This window comes from Culex quinquefasciatus, chromosome 2 (genome assembly GCF_015732765.1).
Source record: "Culex quinquefasciatus strain JHB chromosome 2, VPISU_Cqui_1.0_pri_paternal, whole genome shotgun sequence".
Lineage (NCBI taxonomy): Eukaryota > Metazoa > Arthropoda > Insecta > Diptera > Culicidae > Culex > Culex quinquefasciatus.
This window is the reverse complement of record NC_051862.1, coordinates 147722883-147738076: the sequence shown is the minus strand read 5'-3', so window position 1 is coordinate 147738076 and position 15194 is coordinate 147722883. Positions and strand designations below refer to the sequence as shown.

The 15194-nt window shown below is 39.8% G+C and overlaps 3 protein-coding genes across 3 annotated transcripts; 2 read left to right on the top strand and 1 right to left on the bottom strand.

The window, feature by feature from the left end:
- The first annotated feature begins 501 nt into the window (after positions 1-501).
- Positions 502-1667, top strand: LOC119766568 (speckle-type POZ protein-like). The gene is made up of 2 exons (XM_038251354.1): positions 502-805; positions 883-1667. Exon 2 carries the CDS (start codon positions 887-889, stop codon positions 1589-1591), a length of 705 nt encoding a protein of 234 aa, XP_038107282.1. The 5' UTR covers positions 502-805; positions 883-886; the 3' UTR covers positions 1592-1667.
- LOC6043021 (proteasome subunit alpha type-5) lies at positions 1657-2972 on the bottom strand. Its single transcript, XM_038251353.1, has 3 exons — positions 2816-2972; positions 2488-2620; positions 1657-2433 (listed from the first exon to the last, which is right to left on the bottom strand). The coding sequence occupies exons 2-3, from the start codon at positions 2618-2620 to the stop codon at positions 1838-1840; spliced, it is 729 nt and encodes a 242-aa protein (XP_038107281.1). The 5' UTR covers positions 2816-2972; the 3' UTR covers positions 1657-1837.
- A 3352-nt stretch (positions 2973-6324) lies between these two features.
- On the top strand, positions 6325-8326 carry LOC6043019 (60S ribosomal protein L5). Its single transcript, XM_001854606.2, has 4 exons — positions 6325-6467; positions 6846-7109; positions 7175-7612; positions 7843-8326. The coding sequence occupies exons 1-4, from the start codon at positions 6465-6467 to the stop codon at positions 8029-8031; spliced, it is 894 nt and encodes a 297-aa protein (XP_001854652.2). The 5' UTR covers positions 6325-6464; the 3' UTR covers positions 8032-8326.
- The last annotated feature ends 6868 nt before the right edge of the window (positions 8327-15194 follow it).

Below are 15194 nucleotides of genomic sequence, written 5' to 3'. Positions count from 1 at the left end.
TCAACTTGACCCGGTCCTCCTCGATCTTTTAGCGTCGACCCGGGACCTGGAACAGCTTACTCTCGGCCGTGGCTAGCCAGCGCAGCTTCCGGTGGTGTACTAGAGCAGTGGGCTTACGAAACATCGTAAGGTCTGCAGACCGATAGCCGAGTAAATTAGCGGCATAAGAATATAAAAAAGCTACTTATATTAGTTTCATCAAAGAAAATGATCAATAAATTAAGTGAAATCATTTTCTATTTGAATTTCCATGTAGATGCAATTTAAATCTGTTTTGTAAACATCTAATTATCGCAAAAATTCGAAAATTAAACGTCAGACAATGGCAGGACAATCTGAATAACAAAGTCGCCCGAAAACGGCCCGACAACGAACTGCAGATGTCACCTTTGACATTCGATGAAATGCACGACAAACGCTCGAAAATGGCAGGACACAATCGACATCGAGGGATAACGCTTCGAATCACACGACCGCCGGACTTCTGTCTAACAGGGTAGTTGCGAAGACTGACAACAAAAACGATCAAATACGTCGAAAAACTTGATCGTTTTGCCACGGTTCTTTTTACAACGGTTTGTCAACGGGTTTCCTGTGCGTATTTTCCACAATGGATCCAGCCCAGTCCTGCGAGTTTGATTTCAAGTCATCCGCTTTTACAAATAAACTTTTGTTTAAGAACTGTTCCAGCGTACTAACGGGTCCGGTGGAATCAAAAAAGTTTTTTGGAACAACAACTCATTCGTCTACAATTGTTTCCTGGCATTACATAGTTCAACTGGGAGCAGTCAATACAACAATTGAGGTAATTGTTGATTCAGTCTCGAATATCAAGTCGCAATTGCATGGAGAATTGCAATTCTACCATCCAAATGTGGGTAGGTACATGACATCCGGAATCATCAAGGCCGGCTCGCGGATTGGAGATGAATTAAAAATATCTCGGGATTCTACCAGGAGTTATCTCATTCAGGGCGGCATTGATTTAACGCTGTCGATTCACGAACTAGCTCAGGAAGACGTTCAACAGCCAATCCAGCCAACGGTTCCACTCCCGGATTCACAGCTTCTAGACCATTTCGCGGTTCTGCTAGAAAGCGAAAAGTTCACCGACGTTACGATAATCGTCGGAAAGAAGGAATTTCTCGCCCACAAGGCCATTTTGGCGGCACGCAGTCCGATTTTTGCGGCCATGTTTGAGCACGAGATGCAGGAATCCAAAGAAAACCGGGTCACAATCGAGGACGTTAAGCCGCGGGTTTTCCAGGAAGTACTGCGATTCATCTACACCGGAATCGTTAAGGAACTGGATCAACTTGCCAACGAGTTGCTGGCCGTTGCCGATAAATATGCTCTGGACAAACTCAGGACACTCTGCGAGGAACAACTGGGATCGACGCTGTCTGTGGAAACGGTTACGAGGACGCTCTACCTCGCCGATTTGCACCACGCGGAGCAGCTGAAGCAGCAGGCAGTGCAGTTTATCTCACTGAACATTAAGGCCATTCCAGCGGCGGACTGGCAATCCATCATCGCCACAAACCCGGCGTTGGCCGCTCAAATGTTTGCCCAAATGGCACGATTGAATTAGGGATGGGAAGTTTAGCATTGAAGGGCAATGCATCGTCGCTACTGAGCAATAAAATCATCAAAAACTTCAATCAGCAGTTGTGGGCTCTTTTATTCGTTTCCAAAACATCCAGTCGATTGACCATGTACAATTTCTGGTTGCTTTCCTTCTTAACCAAAATTTATTTTCATCAGCTTCTTTTTTGAGTTCAGCACAGCAAAGAAAAAACGGAATATTTTACTCCGGACAGACTTTCACCCCCCAGATTTAACTCATGTTGTTGATGTACTCTTCAACCTCTTCCTTGCTAAACATCCGGAACAGCTCGCCGGCGGTCATCGTCATCACCTCGACGTTCGTCGAGTTCAGCTTCTCCTCCATGACCTGCTTCAGCGTGCTCAGGGCCAGGTTGATCGCTTCCTTGATGGTCATCGTTTGGAGGTAGTATTCCTGAAGGTTCTGCTGTGCGCCCTCGCTGCCCGACCCGATGGCCTTGGCATCGTACCGGATGTACGTCCCGGACGGGTCCATGTGCCACAGCTGCGGTTCACCGTTCTCGATACCGGCAAACAGAATGGCCACCCCGAAAGGCCGACTCATGGCCGATCCGGTGTCGTCGCTGTCGCCAAACTGAATGGCCAGACTGGACACGGCCTGGGCGCACGATTCCACCGTCATCCGCTCGTTGTACACGAACCAGTGGTTCTGACACTCGACACGGGCCCGGTCCAGCAGCGTCCGCGAATCGGCCATTAGCCCCGACGTGGCGCAACCGATATGCCGGTCGACCTCGACGATCTTCTCCACCTTGGTCGGTTCCATCAGCGGCGACGTGATGCGCTTCTCCACGGCCATCACCACACCTAAAACAGTCATAATAATTAAACAACCCACTCCAACTCCTTATCCGGACTTACCTTCCTGTGTGCAGATTCCGATCGCCGTCGAACCAAGCTTGATGGCCTCGATGGCATACTCCACCTGGAACAGACGACCCTCCGGCGAGAAGGTGTTGACACCGCGGTCGTACTCGGAGCGGGTGAGAAACATCTGCAAGACACGGATTACAACGGAATTAGATAGCGGGTTCTGTTTTCCCTTGGCAGACAGTTAGGTTATGTTTCAGTGACAAAGCAGTTCGAGAGGCAAAACAAAGTTTTGCGAGTGATTCAACTAAATCATAACTGCAGCATGATAAGTTCAACTAAACAACAATCAATTACCTGAAAACACTCGCAAACTTACCTTTAAAATGCAATTTCCTTTACGGGGACGACGAACTCTTGAATCTTCTAAAAAATCTCCCTATGCTAAAAATGACAAACAACTTTTTGAGAAACAAGACGAAGCCGCAAGCGAACTGTCAAACCGGGAGCGGGTTTGTGTTTGTGTTGGTGCGATTTGATGACAGCTGACAAAACTGCCCGGTGAAAACGAAAGGACAGTGTAGACGAAAAACATTCGTTAAGTTCCCTTGTGGAACACCAATCAGTGAGGTACTCCATGGATATTAGCTCCTGAAAATGGCTTCATCCATAAAGTACGTCACGCTAAAATCAGCCAAAATTTACCCCTTTGTCACGCTTTTCCTATACTTATAACATGCAATGTCACACTTGCTCAGACCCCCCCCCCCCTCCCCCTCTACAGCGTGACATACTTTATGGATGACGCCAAAGTGCTTAAGAGCGGTCCACGAGCAAAGCATACCCATCTCGCATCGACCTCACCAATCTGCCTGAAGTTTTCAGGGGTTGTTTGTACATATGAAACTAGCATCTGGCCAAAATATGAGCACTCTAGGTCAACGGGAAGGTGGGCAAATCGGGACACAATGTTTGAAGGTTCAAAAACGTCAAAAATCTTAAAAAGGCTATAACTTAGGCAAAATTCACTTTAATTTCAAAATTCAAAATACATCTGTAAGGGTTTAAAAAATGCAACAAAATGCAGGGTAGAGCATCCCAATTGGTTAAATCTAAAGGGAGTTATTGGCATTTTAGTGAAAAAATAGCATAATTTTCAAACTCAAATAAAAAAGTGTCCCATCCAGATATCAACTCGGTTCGACCTGCAGCTTGTAGGGGACATCTGGGACTACCATCTGAGACTGAGAACGCTTTGGGTAAGGCAGTTTAACATATTAAATAGACACTTTTACTTTTTGTGAATTTTTTGGTTGTAAATTTTTGCTCGGGGGACCCCTTAGATCAAATTTTCCGGTGATAATTTTGTCATATTCGTGTTCCTGAGACAATTTCACAATCACGCAGAAAAATCAAGACTGTTTGAATCAACAAAAACTTTTTTTGATTCAGCTAAACGATTTTTTGTTGAAATAAACCTCAAATCCAATTATATCAGCTCTAAATTTTGAGTTGAACTAACTCACTGGAATTTGTCAAACCGTTTTGGAAAAACAACAAAATTTCTGCTTTGTTTCTACTCAAAACAAAATTGAATCAACTCAACCGAGTTTATTTGATTCAATACAAAATACTTGTCTTTAAAACGTGTTTAGCATCTGACAGAAATAAAAGTTCCGTCTTACAAGTCCGTATTTTTTTCTTTGAACGATGTTTTCGCGTGTAATTTGGACCCAATCCTTGCCGTAAGCGAAATTCTGTGAACGTCCAGGCAAACTGAAGCTGAACAACGAAAAGGCAACCAATACGTAGCAGCTCCACAATCACCGGATTTTCCGTAGTATACCAGACGGAACCTCGGACGGAACTCAATTAGTAAGCATCTTAAAATTCTACTGAAACAAACTTTATTGACAATACACTCAAACCCCGTTGGTTTGACACCAACTGTTGTCAAACGAACGGGGTGACTTTTTAGTTTGACACCCCATTTACACGGAGTCCACACACACTACAGAACGTTTGTTTTGATAGTGTGCGTAGGCGCCGTTTAAAAAGTGACAGTTCGTCACTTTTTAGTTTGACTTTGACCAACCAACGGGGTACAAACTAAAAAAGTGTCAAACGAAAAAGTGACCAACCACCGGGGGTTGAGTGTAATTCTTTCCTATTTTTGCAGACTAATGAGGAAAAATGGCACCATGGAAGACATCAGTGAAAATAAGTACCATTCAACGAAGGACAGCCACAACCGATGCCATCACTCTTGGAACCACTACGCAGCTTCTCGGTGACATTCTTTAGCAGGAAGTGGTTACTTTTTGTTAAATTATTAATGGATATTGAAAAAGCGTTTTCACTCCCTCTATTTTGTTGATTCAATTTAACGGCTAACCTTGATTTAATAAAAAAAGCCTCCGTTATTTCAACAAAAAATCGACGTTGGTTCAACAAAAATCTGATTTGAATGCGATTTCTGTCAAATTTTAATCAACAAAAATTAGGGTAGGTTCAACAAAATACCCCGATTTGAAACAACAAAATTTGAGGGTTGATTCAATGCAAAAATTTTGTTGATTATATTCAACAAAATATTTTGTTGAATCAAACCTCGTACAGGCTGATTCCTCAAAACATTTTTCTGCGTGATAGAAACATCACACAAAAAAATATTATGATAATGACAAAAGTAACTTACTTTTAAATTAATAATAATTATAATTTCTTAATTTCCTAATTTCCTAACATCCTCATTTCTTAATTTCCTAATTTCCATATTTCATTATTATTGCAAACTTTGCACCAAATTCCCACCCTTGCAAATAATATATGCAACGAGATCTGCAAACAAAATATTTGCACACTTGAAATCCTACCCCTTCTCCTCTTTTTTTTGTTATTTGATATATCTGAAATGTTGATTTTTCCATATTTTCGAATTTTTATTTTTGAATTATTTGTAAATATTGTCGAATATCAGATTATTATTGAATTTTCAAAAAGAAAATAGATATTTGTATGATTATTGTCAAGTTTATCTTCACTCCGGTTTATTTCATTTAGATCCCGCCAGGGTGGATTAATCGGACAGTGCAGTGAACTCACAATGCAAAGGTTGCTGGTTGGTATTAGCAAAAGTTGGCGACACGTGGGCCAACAGCAATAAAGACAACTTCTAGATGAAATTCTCGTGTCTCGTATTCTCGTTTGGCAGGTTAAGCACCCGCTCCTAACTCCATCCAATTAGCTAATTTTCACTATTAAAACAACTAATTTTGCAAAACTTGTGATAGAACTTGCTTCCTCACTTCTTATTGAGCTCGATTCCAGTTGAAAACGCTTTTAATGAGCTGTAATTGAATGTCAAAGTGCTGGTATGGCAACATTAGAGGCACGCTGAAATTAGATGCTGTTCCCCTATTTTTTTACTCCGTTTCGATCAAAAAACTAAATCTGCCCCTCGATCTGCCCTTTTAATTTCAAAAATCTGCATTTTGAGATTCGCCGGGATTTTCTATTATTCTAACGAATTATCAAAACGTTTGTAACTTTCAGCCGCATATTTGGTCACATACAAAAAGTAAAATTCGAATTCTTTGTTTTTTCATCAAAACATATTACAAACAAGCACCGCGCGAAGAAACGTCAAACGCCACTTTCCGTTTCTGTTCCTTTTCAGCTGCGTACCGCTTAAGAAAAATCTTTTCGTGACCCTTTCCGTGACCGTTTCTTATTTATTTTATTATTTATTTTTGAAATTTATAATCGAAACTTCTGATAATCGAGTCTGCACTGTACCCCTATAATCCTTCGTCAATTTTCTCAACATTCCTACCCGCTCCTCGCTCAAATTCCCATCGGGCAACACTGACATCTCTGTCATTTCACCTTTCTTTCTCTCTCGCTCGCTCTCGGCTCTCCTTCTGTCACGCAACGCCATCTTCGATTTTCCTTTTCCTCGCAGACACCGACGTGTAGAAAACGTGTTAAACGTAGCGAGTGTCTAGATTTCCCACTTTTCCAGCAAAATGGTAAGTTTTCCGGGGAAAACGGTGCGGCAAATCGTAGGGCGGAACGTGGCGAACCTACCGGTGGTGAAGGTTTCCCGGAAAAGTTGCGATTTTCTGGGAAAATCGACGGAATTGATTTTCGAGGGGGTTGCCTAATTTGGAGGCTATTTTTAGCCTGGAAATGCGTCGGATTGGCGTCTTTCGGTGGGGTTGAAGGGTTGAGAGCGAAGGGTAAGGTCCGTTTCGGACCGGGAGTGGTTGCGGGTTCGGATGTAAACATTTCGGCGAGCCGTGCTCCGTCGCGGGTTTCGCCGTACGCGTGGAACCAAACATAACCTCAAAGCCGTTTGACAGCTGAGTTTGTATTGATTTTCGTTTTGTTTTTCTTTTTCCCAACAGGGTTTCGTGAAGGTTGTCAAGAACAAGCAGTACTTCAAGCGGTACCAGGTCAGGTTCCGCCGTCGTCGTGAGGGCAAGACCGACTACTACGCGCGCAAGCGGCTGATCTTCCAGGACAAGAACAAGTACAACACCCCGAAGTACCGTCTGATTGTCCGCCTGAGCAACCGCGACATCACCTGCCAGATCGCGTACGCCCGTATCGAGGGTGACCGCATCGTGTGCGCCGCGTACTCCCACGAGCTGCCCAAGTACGGCGTCAAGGTAGGACCTCCGGCGGAATGTAAACAAACAACAGCTGATTGAACTTTCTTTTCCGTTTGTTCCAGGTTGGTCTGACCAACTATGCTGCCGCTTACTGCACCGGTCTGCTGGTTGCCCGCCGCATCCTGCAGAAGCTCCGCCTGGACACGCTGTACACTGGTTGTACCGATGTGACCGGCGAGGAGTACCTGGTCGAGCAGGCCGATGACGGTCCGGGAGCGTTCCGTTGCTACCTGGACGTTGGTCTGGCCCGCACCACCACCGGAGCTCGCGTCTTCGGTGCCATGAAGGGCGCCGTCGACGGTGGCCTCAACATCCCGCACTCCGTGAAGCGCTTCCCGGGCTACAGCGCCGAGAACAAGAGCTTCAACGCCGAGGTTCACCGCGCCCACATCTTCGGCCAGCACGTCGCCGACTACATGCGCACCCTCGAGGAGGAGGACGAGGACGCGTACAAGCGCCAGTTCAGCAAGTACGTCGGACTCGGCATCAAGGCTGACGATGTAAGTTTCACCCCCGTCCCGGAAACCCCTCTCCACCACGTCCATTACCAAATTTCTGTTGCGACACCCGCAGAGTCGCAACCGATTCCGAAAATGGACCACAGCAAACGATAATCAGTTCGGAGTGTGCCGGTCCTCAATCTGGCAAACTTCCTAATTTTTATCAAACATTTCCTCTTCACCTGGAAAAAGCCATTCCCGCCAAACTAACAATCGTCTAACTTCCACAGATCGAAACCATCTACAAGAACGCCCACGCCGCCATCCGCAAGGACCCGTCGTTCACCAAGAAGCCGGAGAAGAAGGTCACCAAGAAGCGCCACAACCTGGCCAAGCTCACGCTGGAGGCACGCAAGGCGAAGATCGCCAAGCACAAGGCCGACTACCTGGCCAAGATCCAGGCCGACGTCGAAGCCTAAAAACGCTACGTTTGCCGGGCCGTCGTCGTTGTCATCCGATGGTGGCGGCTCTTCTACATTTTCTCAGCTGGATAATTTCCACCGTTTTCCCCCCGCTGTCTTACTATCATCATTCAGTAAACACACACACCGTTTCTTGCTTCCTATTTGTTGCGACCCGATTGAGAGGAAAAGAATTAGCGGAAGTTGAACCGCCGAGCTGCTCACGGTTTTTAGGAAATAAGCAATATGTGTCTACTCTGCTGTTATTTTGGAATAAATGTATTGATTTTATTCAGCTGAACGCGTAAGAAAATGTCTGCTTTTTACTGTCTAAGTTTATATACAATTTACCGCATAAGTCGAAATAAATATTGCAAGTTGGAAAAATTTACTCGTCTGCGCTTCTTTTGCTCTTGTTTGTGTCGACTTTGGTTTCTAACATTTCCGTTAGCTCGCGTTGCGTAAACAAAGTGCACGACTTGGTCTTGAGTCTTGACATTATTTCGACTTGGAGTAAATTTTTGGTCCGTTGATTGTATCTTCTCAACATCTTAATCGAAAAAAAACTGACAAACTATAAGCATGTGGTGGTGTCCCGTCTGATATACAGAGTAAAATCACGGAAAAAGCATGAATTTAGGCGCAATTCACCACAGAAGAGCTGTTGTGCATTCGTTTCGAGTCTATGCTAAACTTTACAAAGGTGTCGTCACTAAAAAGCTTCCACACCTCCTTGGTGCTTTCGATTGCGCCTAAATGTTTTCGCGACTTTTTTATTTAAAGTCGTTTTTTTTTCGTTGAAAAAAAAATGTTTTTTCGACTAACTTTCCAGGGTGCGGGGCAGAATGGGCCACCTTAGAAAACAAGCCATTTCTTCTAATACAACGTTGAAGGGTGATAAGAAATTACTTGACGGACCTTTCCATTATAGTTTCCATGAAATTTGATCACTTTTATAAAAATAGTAACTTAAAAAAACAAAGATTTTTGAAAATAGTGTAAATATGTCGAAAAAAGCCACTATTTTTACAACTAAGCGTAGAAACAACTAAAAAATCAACTTTTGTTACATTAATCGTGATTTGTGAAGCTACCAGAAGTGAAATAATCCATTTAGCTCAATTTTTTTAACTTTGGATTGTTTTTATAAGGCAGGAAAAGGGTGGTCCATTCTGCCCCCAAGTGGATTTTAATTTAACACATCCACCACCAAGCCTCTAAATGATTTTAAGGTTCCGTTGTTTTTTGTATACCTTGGTAGTAGCATCTAGTAACGTTATAAGCATTGACCAAACTTTTTCAAACAATCCAACTTTTCAGAAAGCTTATTTAAGAACCTCGAAATAAATAACATTTGCGTGGTTTTGTCAATAAATTTACATTTTTGCTCATAATTCGAAAAATACAATGAATTCAAACGTCGTTTTCGGTATGGTAATGCTATTTGACGTCCTTTATAAGACCCTTGCCTTACAGTTGGTCTAAATCCATTCTAAAGCCCAAACCCAAGGGTGGCTCGTTCTGCCCCCATGGTCCATTCTGCCCCCCTGCCCCTAAGTAATTATCAAACTGCATATCTCGATAACGGACTTCACATTCAACCACACAAACTAGAAACAAAACGAGCTGAATTAAAGGCCAACAAGATTGATCGTGTTCAGATAATAGTTGAACCAGAATAGTTTAACTTACTTACCTTTTTGTGGCGTCTCATTCCATCGAGTTTCAACGATCTTCAAGTTTCTTACATAGGGAGTTTATGCGAGGCTTCCATAAACCAGTCGACTAGCGTCTTTTTTGTTGTGAATTTGCTGTCACGGCACAAACAATGGCAGACGTTCCTTGGCGATGAGTTGCTGGGAAAAGTCGTTTAGGTTTTCTGTTAGATAGGGGAACTATACCCTTTCTCAGCCTATTTCTATTATCGGCCTATCAGCACTTTGATCATGAATTACAGCTTTCATAAAGTGTTTTTGACTGTTCCAAAGTAATAAATAGCTCAAACAAAAGTGAGCAAGCAACTCTCCATTGTTGATACATCTGAAAATGTTGATTTAATAGCCGAAAACGGCAAAAGTGATGAGAATTGGTCGAACGGCTTAGAGTGATTAAAATGGGCATATTTCCCCTAATTACAGTAATCTGCTCCAATTCTGAAAAAAAAACATTTGAGTTCTTTTTGTGAGTTTATAGTGCTGGCGATAGAATAATCTTATTTTGTCGTAGACAGTTTCTCCTGGAAAAAACAATACGATGAGGAGATTTTAACTCTGAACATAGAACTAGGTTAAATTGACTGTAATATCTGGCACGCTGACTGGATTCGTGCGTCTATTCTAGAATACCACAGCCACATGGTCTATTTATACTTGATAGTAAATAATATTTAAAAAACTAACTTAATCCACCTATGTGGTTGGAGCCTTCCTCACAACAATGGCTGTACACAAGTTTCATCTATTTTTTAGATCCGGCTTCCAAAAAGTACATCGATATCACTTAAGTGGCCATATCTCGAGACAGGGTTGCCGGATCTTCAATGTTTGGGCTCGTTGGAAAGGTTTTTTGATAACCTAACCAACAATGGGTCGGATGGTGGATCCGGACATAGTTTACATACATTTAAGTGAGATCCGGATTCAAAAAAGTACATCAATATCACTTAAGAGGCCATATCTCGAGACAGGGTTGCCAGATCTTCAATGTTTTGGACTCGTTGGAAAGGTATTTTGATAACCTAACCAACAATGGGTCGGATGGTGGATCCGGACATAGTTTACATACATTTAAGTGAGATCCGGCTTCAAAAAAAGAATATCAATATCACTTAAGTGGCCATATCTCGAGACAGGGTTGCCAGATCTTCAATGTTTTGGACTCGGTGGAAAGGTCTTTTGATAACCTAACCAAAAATAGGTCGGATGATGGATCCGGACATAGTTTACATACATTTAAGTGAGATCCGGCTTCAAAAAAGTACATCAATAGGTCTATTCCCGTACTTGCAGAATTGCAGAATTTCTGCAGCTTCTGCAGAATTCTGCAACCCGCATAAGTCACTTTTTTGCAGCACGTTCCCGTACTTTTCAACTCGCTCTCTTCATCTCTCTCTTTTGCAGAAGTTCTGCAAGGAGAGAAGCAGCAAAAATTTTGCCTGGGTAGCGCGTTCCAGTACTTTTTCTGCAATATTGTACACAGTTGAGTGGATTTACTCAAATTGGGTATTAAAGTTATTTAATGATTTCAAAAAATTAAAATAGAGGGATTGACGAGGGGATTGAGAAAAATAGTAATTGAAAGGAGTTTGCCTCTAGAACGGGGGCATTATTTTTTTATTCAACTTAATATTTTATTTAAAAGCATGCACCATTTATTAGGTAACTAGAAATTAATTATGCTTAGGTAGAAATTATACATTAAAAATGATTCAAAACTTTTACATTAGGTAAAAAATAGTGAGGGTTGCAGGTACGTTTTACAAAAATAATTAAAAAATGACAAACAAAGGTACCATAAATACATGTTTTAATAGCAAAATGTTTGAAATATTATTCAGGAAAACATAAATAAATTATAAATGGATGTCACATGGAAGAACAACGGTGACGCAGCGAAATTGACAAATTAAAAAAAAAATAAGTGAATCACAAACTCATAAATTTAGAAATCTAGACATTTAGAAATTCATGATTAAAAATATTTACAAAAAACTTATATTTTCAAATTGAGAAACTTAAAAAAAAAATCTGATATTTGAGAAATTAAAAAATGCAAATATTTATATCAGAAAAAAATAAATAAAACACAAATTCAAAGCCTCGTTCAAAGCTTGAAAAATACAAATAATTAAAAATAAAATATATCAAAATGTTCAAAATATCAAAAAAATCATAGATATATCAAAATGTTCAAAATATCAAAAAAATCATAATTTTAAAAATTCAAAATATACTTAAAAGTTCCTAAACTTAAAAATTCTTATATTTTGAAATTCTGAATAAAAAATCAAAAGCTTGAATATTTCAGAGTCCAGAACACCAAAAATTCAAAAGCTACAATAAAAAAAATAAAGCTGCTAAAAAATTTCAAAAATAAGTAATGTTTTAAAATTCTGTGAATCAAAAATTTTAAAATTCAGATATTAAAAAAAATAGAAACAGTTAGTACTCTATTTTCCGAAGAACTTGTCAAAATTTCCAACCTCTAAAACCTCTAATCTGAGCTTCTAACCTAAAATATGACTCCAATAAAAATTGTACTTTTTATGATTCAAGATGGCGGCATTTAAAAATTTCCGAATTTTAGAATTTAAATTTCTTAAAATAGAAGAATTCGACAAAACTACATCAAATTTTTTTGGTTCATATAAGAAAACGAATTGGTAGCACCGTTAAATGTACAATGTATTATTTGCCAATTAAATTTACCTATTATTTAAACACACATATTTAGTCTTTTCACAAACAATTGAAGATCAAAAATTATTTCTAAACAAATATTTATTTGAAATTATTAAACACAAAAGAAATGTGTCTTTAAAAGATTTTTAAAACAATCTGTTATTATAATATTTTTTTTGTTGAGGTATTAGCCGTGCTGTAATACTGACTTTAGTTATCTTTTTTTGTCAGGTTAAAATATTAACACTAAAAAAATCGCTATATCATAATGTAGTTCAGCCTGAAACCCATTTCAATAAAAACAGACATTAAAAAAACTACCCCAAAAATCCATTAATTCAAAATATACAAACTTCCCTTCAAAAAGACTACTTCAATTTAGTCAATAAAACATAAAGTTTATTGCAACTAATAATTAAATTGATGATTTCACCCAACTTGCAAATTTTACGTAAGCGTGTACTCAACGTCCATCACACCAAATTGCAGTAACTTTTCAACAAGAAAGAGAAGAGAGAGCTTGCAGAAAAGTACGGGAACGGTTTTGCTGCAACTTCTACCTCTCTCACTGCAGAAGTTCTACCTGAGAGAAAAGTTACTTTTGTTGCAGAAAAGTAAGGAAACGCTCTGCTGCCGTTTTTGTGCAGAATTGCAGAATTCTGCAGTACGGGAATAGACCTAATATCACTTAAGAGGCCATATCTCGAGACAGGGTTGCCAGATCTTCAATGTTTTGGACTCGTTGGAAAGGTCTTTTGATAACCTAATCAACGATGGGTCGGATGATGGACCCGGACATAGTTTAATTCCGTCTCTTGGTTGGTGCCTTCCTCGCACATTAATTAACTCTTGATAGGGTTGTCAGATTTTCATCCTATTGCACTCATTGGAAAGGTCTTTTGATTACACATCTAACGATGGGTCGCATGATTGATAGAGATATCATTTTAATCGAGATTTTAATCAACATATTCGAGATTCGGTTTCAAAAAAGTGTATAATGAACTCTTAAGTGCTCATAACTTTTGATAGGGTGTCAAATCTTCAATCTTTTGGACGCGTTGCAAAGGTCTTTGGATTACCATAAAACGGGGTGACAGCCCTGGTAACTTTGATAGGTTCGCGATTTTTCCGCAAAATGAAGAGTACAATTAAAATACGTACGAAATGGTTTAGAACCAAGTTTAGAACCATACTGACCCGTGGTAGAGAAGTTTTCAAAGTACATCAAGAAAAACTTTTCATAAAATTTTGAAAAGTTTCAAAAGTTAGTTATGTATAGTTATGAAAATGTTGATGAAAGTCATTATTTTAAACTTCTCTAAGTGTCATGATTTTCTCAATGAACATGATTTTGAATCGGTAAACGGAATGCATTTTCGAATTCATTGGACAATTTTCCATTAGGAGAAGGTTAAATAAGTATATAAATAATAAATAATATGTATTTTTGAAACACAATTTAAAAAAATCTCAAAATTTATATTAGGCAATTTCAGTTCAACAAATTTCATGTAAAATTTGAAAACTTGTGATACGTGCTTCGAATTCAGTACCTATTAAATATATATATATATATATATATATATATATATATATATATATATATATATATATATATATATATATATTAATACGAGTATTAATATATCCAGGTTTTTAAGCGAAGATGGCGCTCGAATGGTGAACGCCCGAAATGTCAAAATCGCGCAGTAGCACCAACATTAGAAAAAAATATGGCTGTCATGCCATGGCACACTTGTTCCGTAATGTTGGTACCACTGCGTGATTTTGACATTTCGGGCGTTCACCATTCGAGTGCCATCTTCGCTTAAAAACCTGGATATATTTATAAATCGATAATTTTATAAACAAAACGAGTTTAAAAAAAATTCAGGCAAAATTTCGACTTTTTAACAATTGGGTCCTAAAATGAAGCTTAGATTGCTGATATTATTGTTTACAGCGATAAAGCTTATTTTTCTGAGCACAATGACCCTTTGTACGACCACAAAGAGTTTAAAATGGATTTTTAAATCAATTTTGAAAAATTACCCTCGCAGTCCTTCTTGACAGAAAAGCTCCTACTTGACAGCTCGTTCCAAGGGGACCATAGTTGATCCATCGAAAAAATGTTGTCTTGTCAAAAAAAAAAATTTGCATTAAAATGAAAAAAAGTGATCAGAAATGGTTTTAAATCGTGTTTTTTACCGTTGTACATAAAAATTGACATAGGGCTTTAGTACCCAATTCCGGGGTGACTTTGATAGGCTTCATTTTAGGACCCAATTTAAACTAAGAATTGTTAACGTAACTATTTTTCTAAACACTTATTAAAAAATACCTTTTTCCAAAATAGTGCAAGGACTTTGTGTGGCCTACCCCAGAACATGTTTTTTAGGACTCGATGCATAATTTTAGGACCCGATTTGGTGCAAAGTATGCAATATTATCCTGTCAGAACCACCCTAACTTGGAAAACGCATCCCCTGAAAAAAAAGCTTCGTCCATTTCCAACTTTCCAATTCTGCCACCTGGGACACTCGCTCTGCGCTTTGACAGTTCGCCACATGGGCACCACCTGACAGCTGTCATCTTGATGGCGAGCGCAAAATCCCCGTCAGTGGGAGCAAGACGGCAAAACCAAAAAAAAAAAGTTATCGCAGCAGTTTCAACTCGGTCGTGGCATAGAGTTATCTACGTGCGCATGTATTGCGTGTACGTACACGATGGATTTCTAGGTTAAAATTTGTACCCGCCAGCAAAAACAAATCGTAAGCT

Coding starts and splice junctions, on each gene's coding strand:
- LOC119766568 (XM_038251354.1), top strand. CDS start 887: ATGACATCCGGAATCATCAAGGCCGGCTCGCGGATTGGAGATGAATTA.
- LOC6043019 (XM_001854606.2), top strand. Junction 7,110..7,174: donor TGCCCAAGTACGGCGTCAAG/GTAGGACCTCCG, acceptor CGTTTGTTCCAG/GTTGGTCTGACCAACTATGC. Junction 7,613..7,842: donor TCGGCATCAAGGCTGACGAT/GTAAGTTTCACC, acceptor TAACTTCCACAG/ATCGAAACCATCTACAAGAA.
- LOC6043021 (XM_038251353.1), bottom strand. CDS start 2,620: ATGTTTCTCACCCGCTCCGAGTACGACCGCGGTGTCAACACCTTCTCG. Junction 2,434..2,487: donor CGGAATCTGCACACAGGAAG/GTAAGTCCGGAT, acceptor TGACTGTTTTAG/GTGTGGTGATGGCCGTGGAG.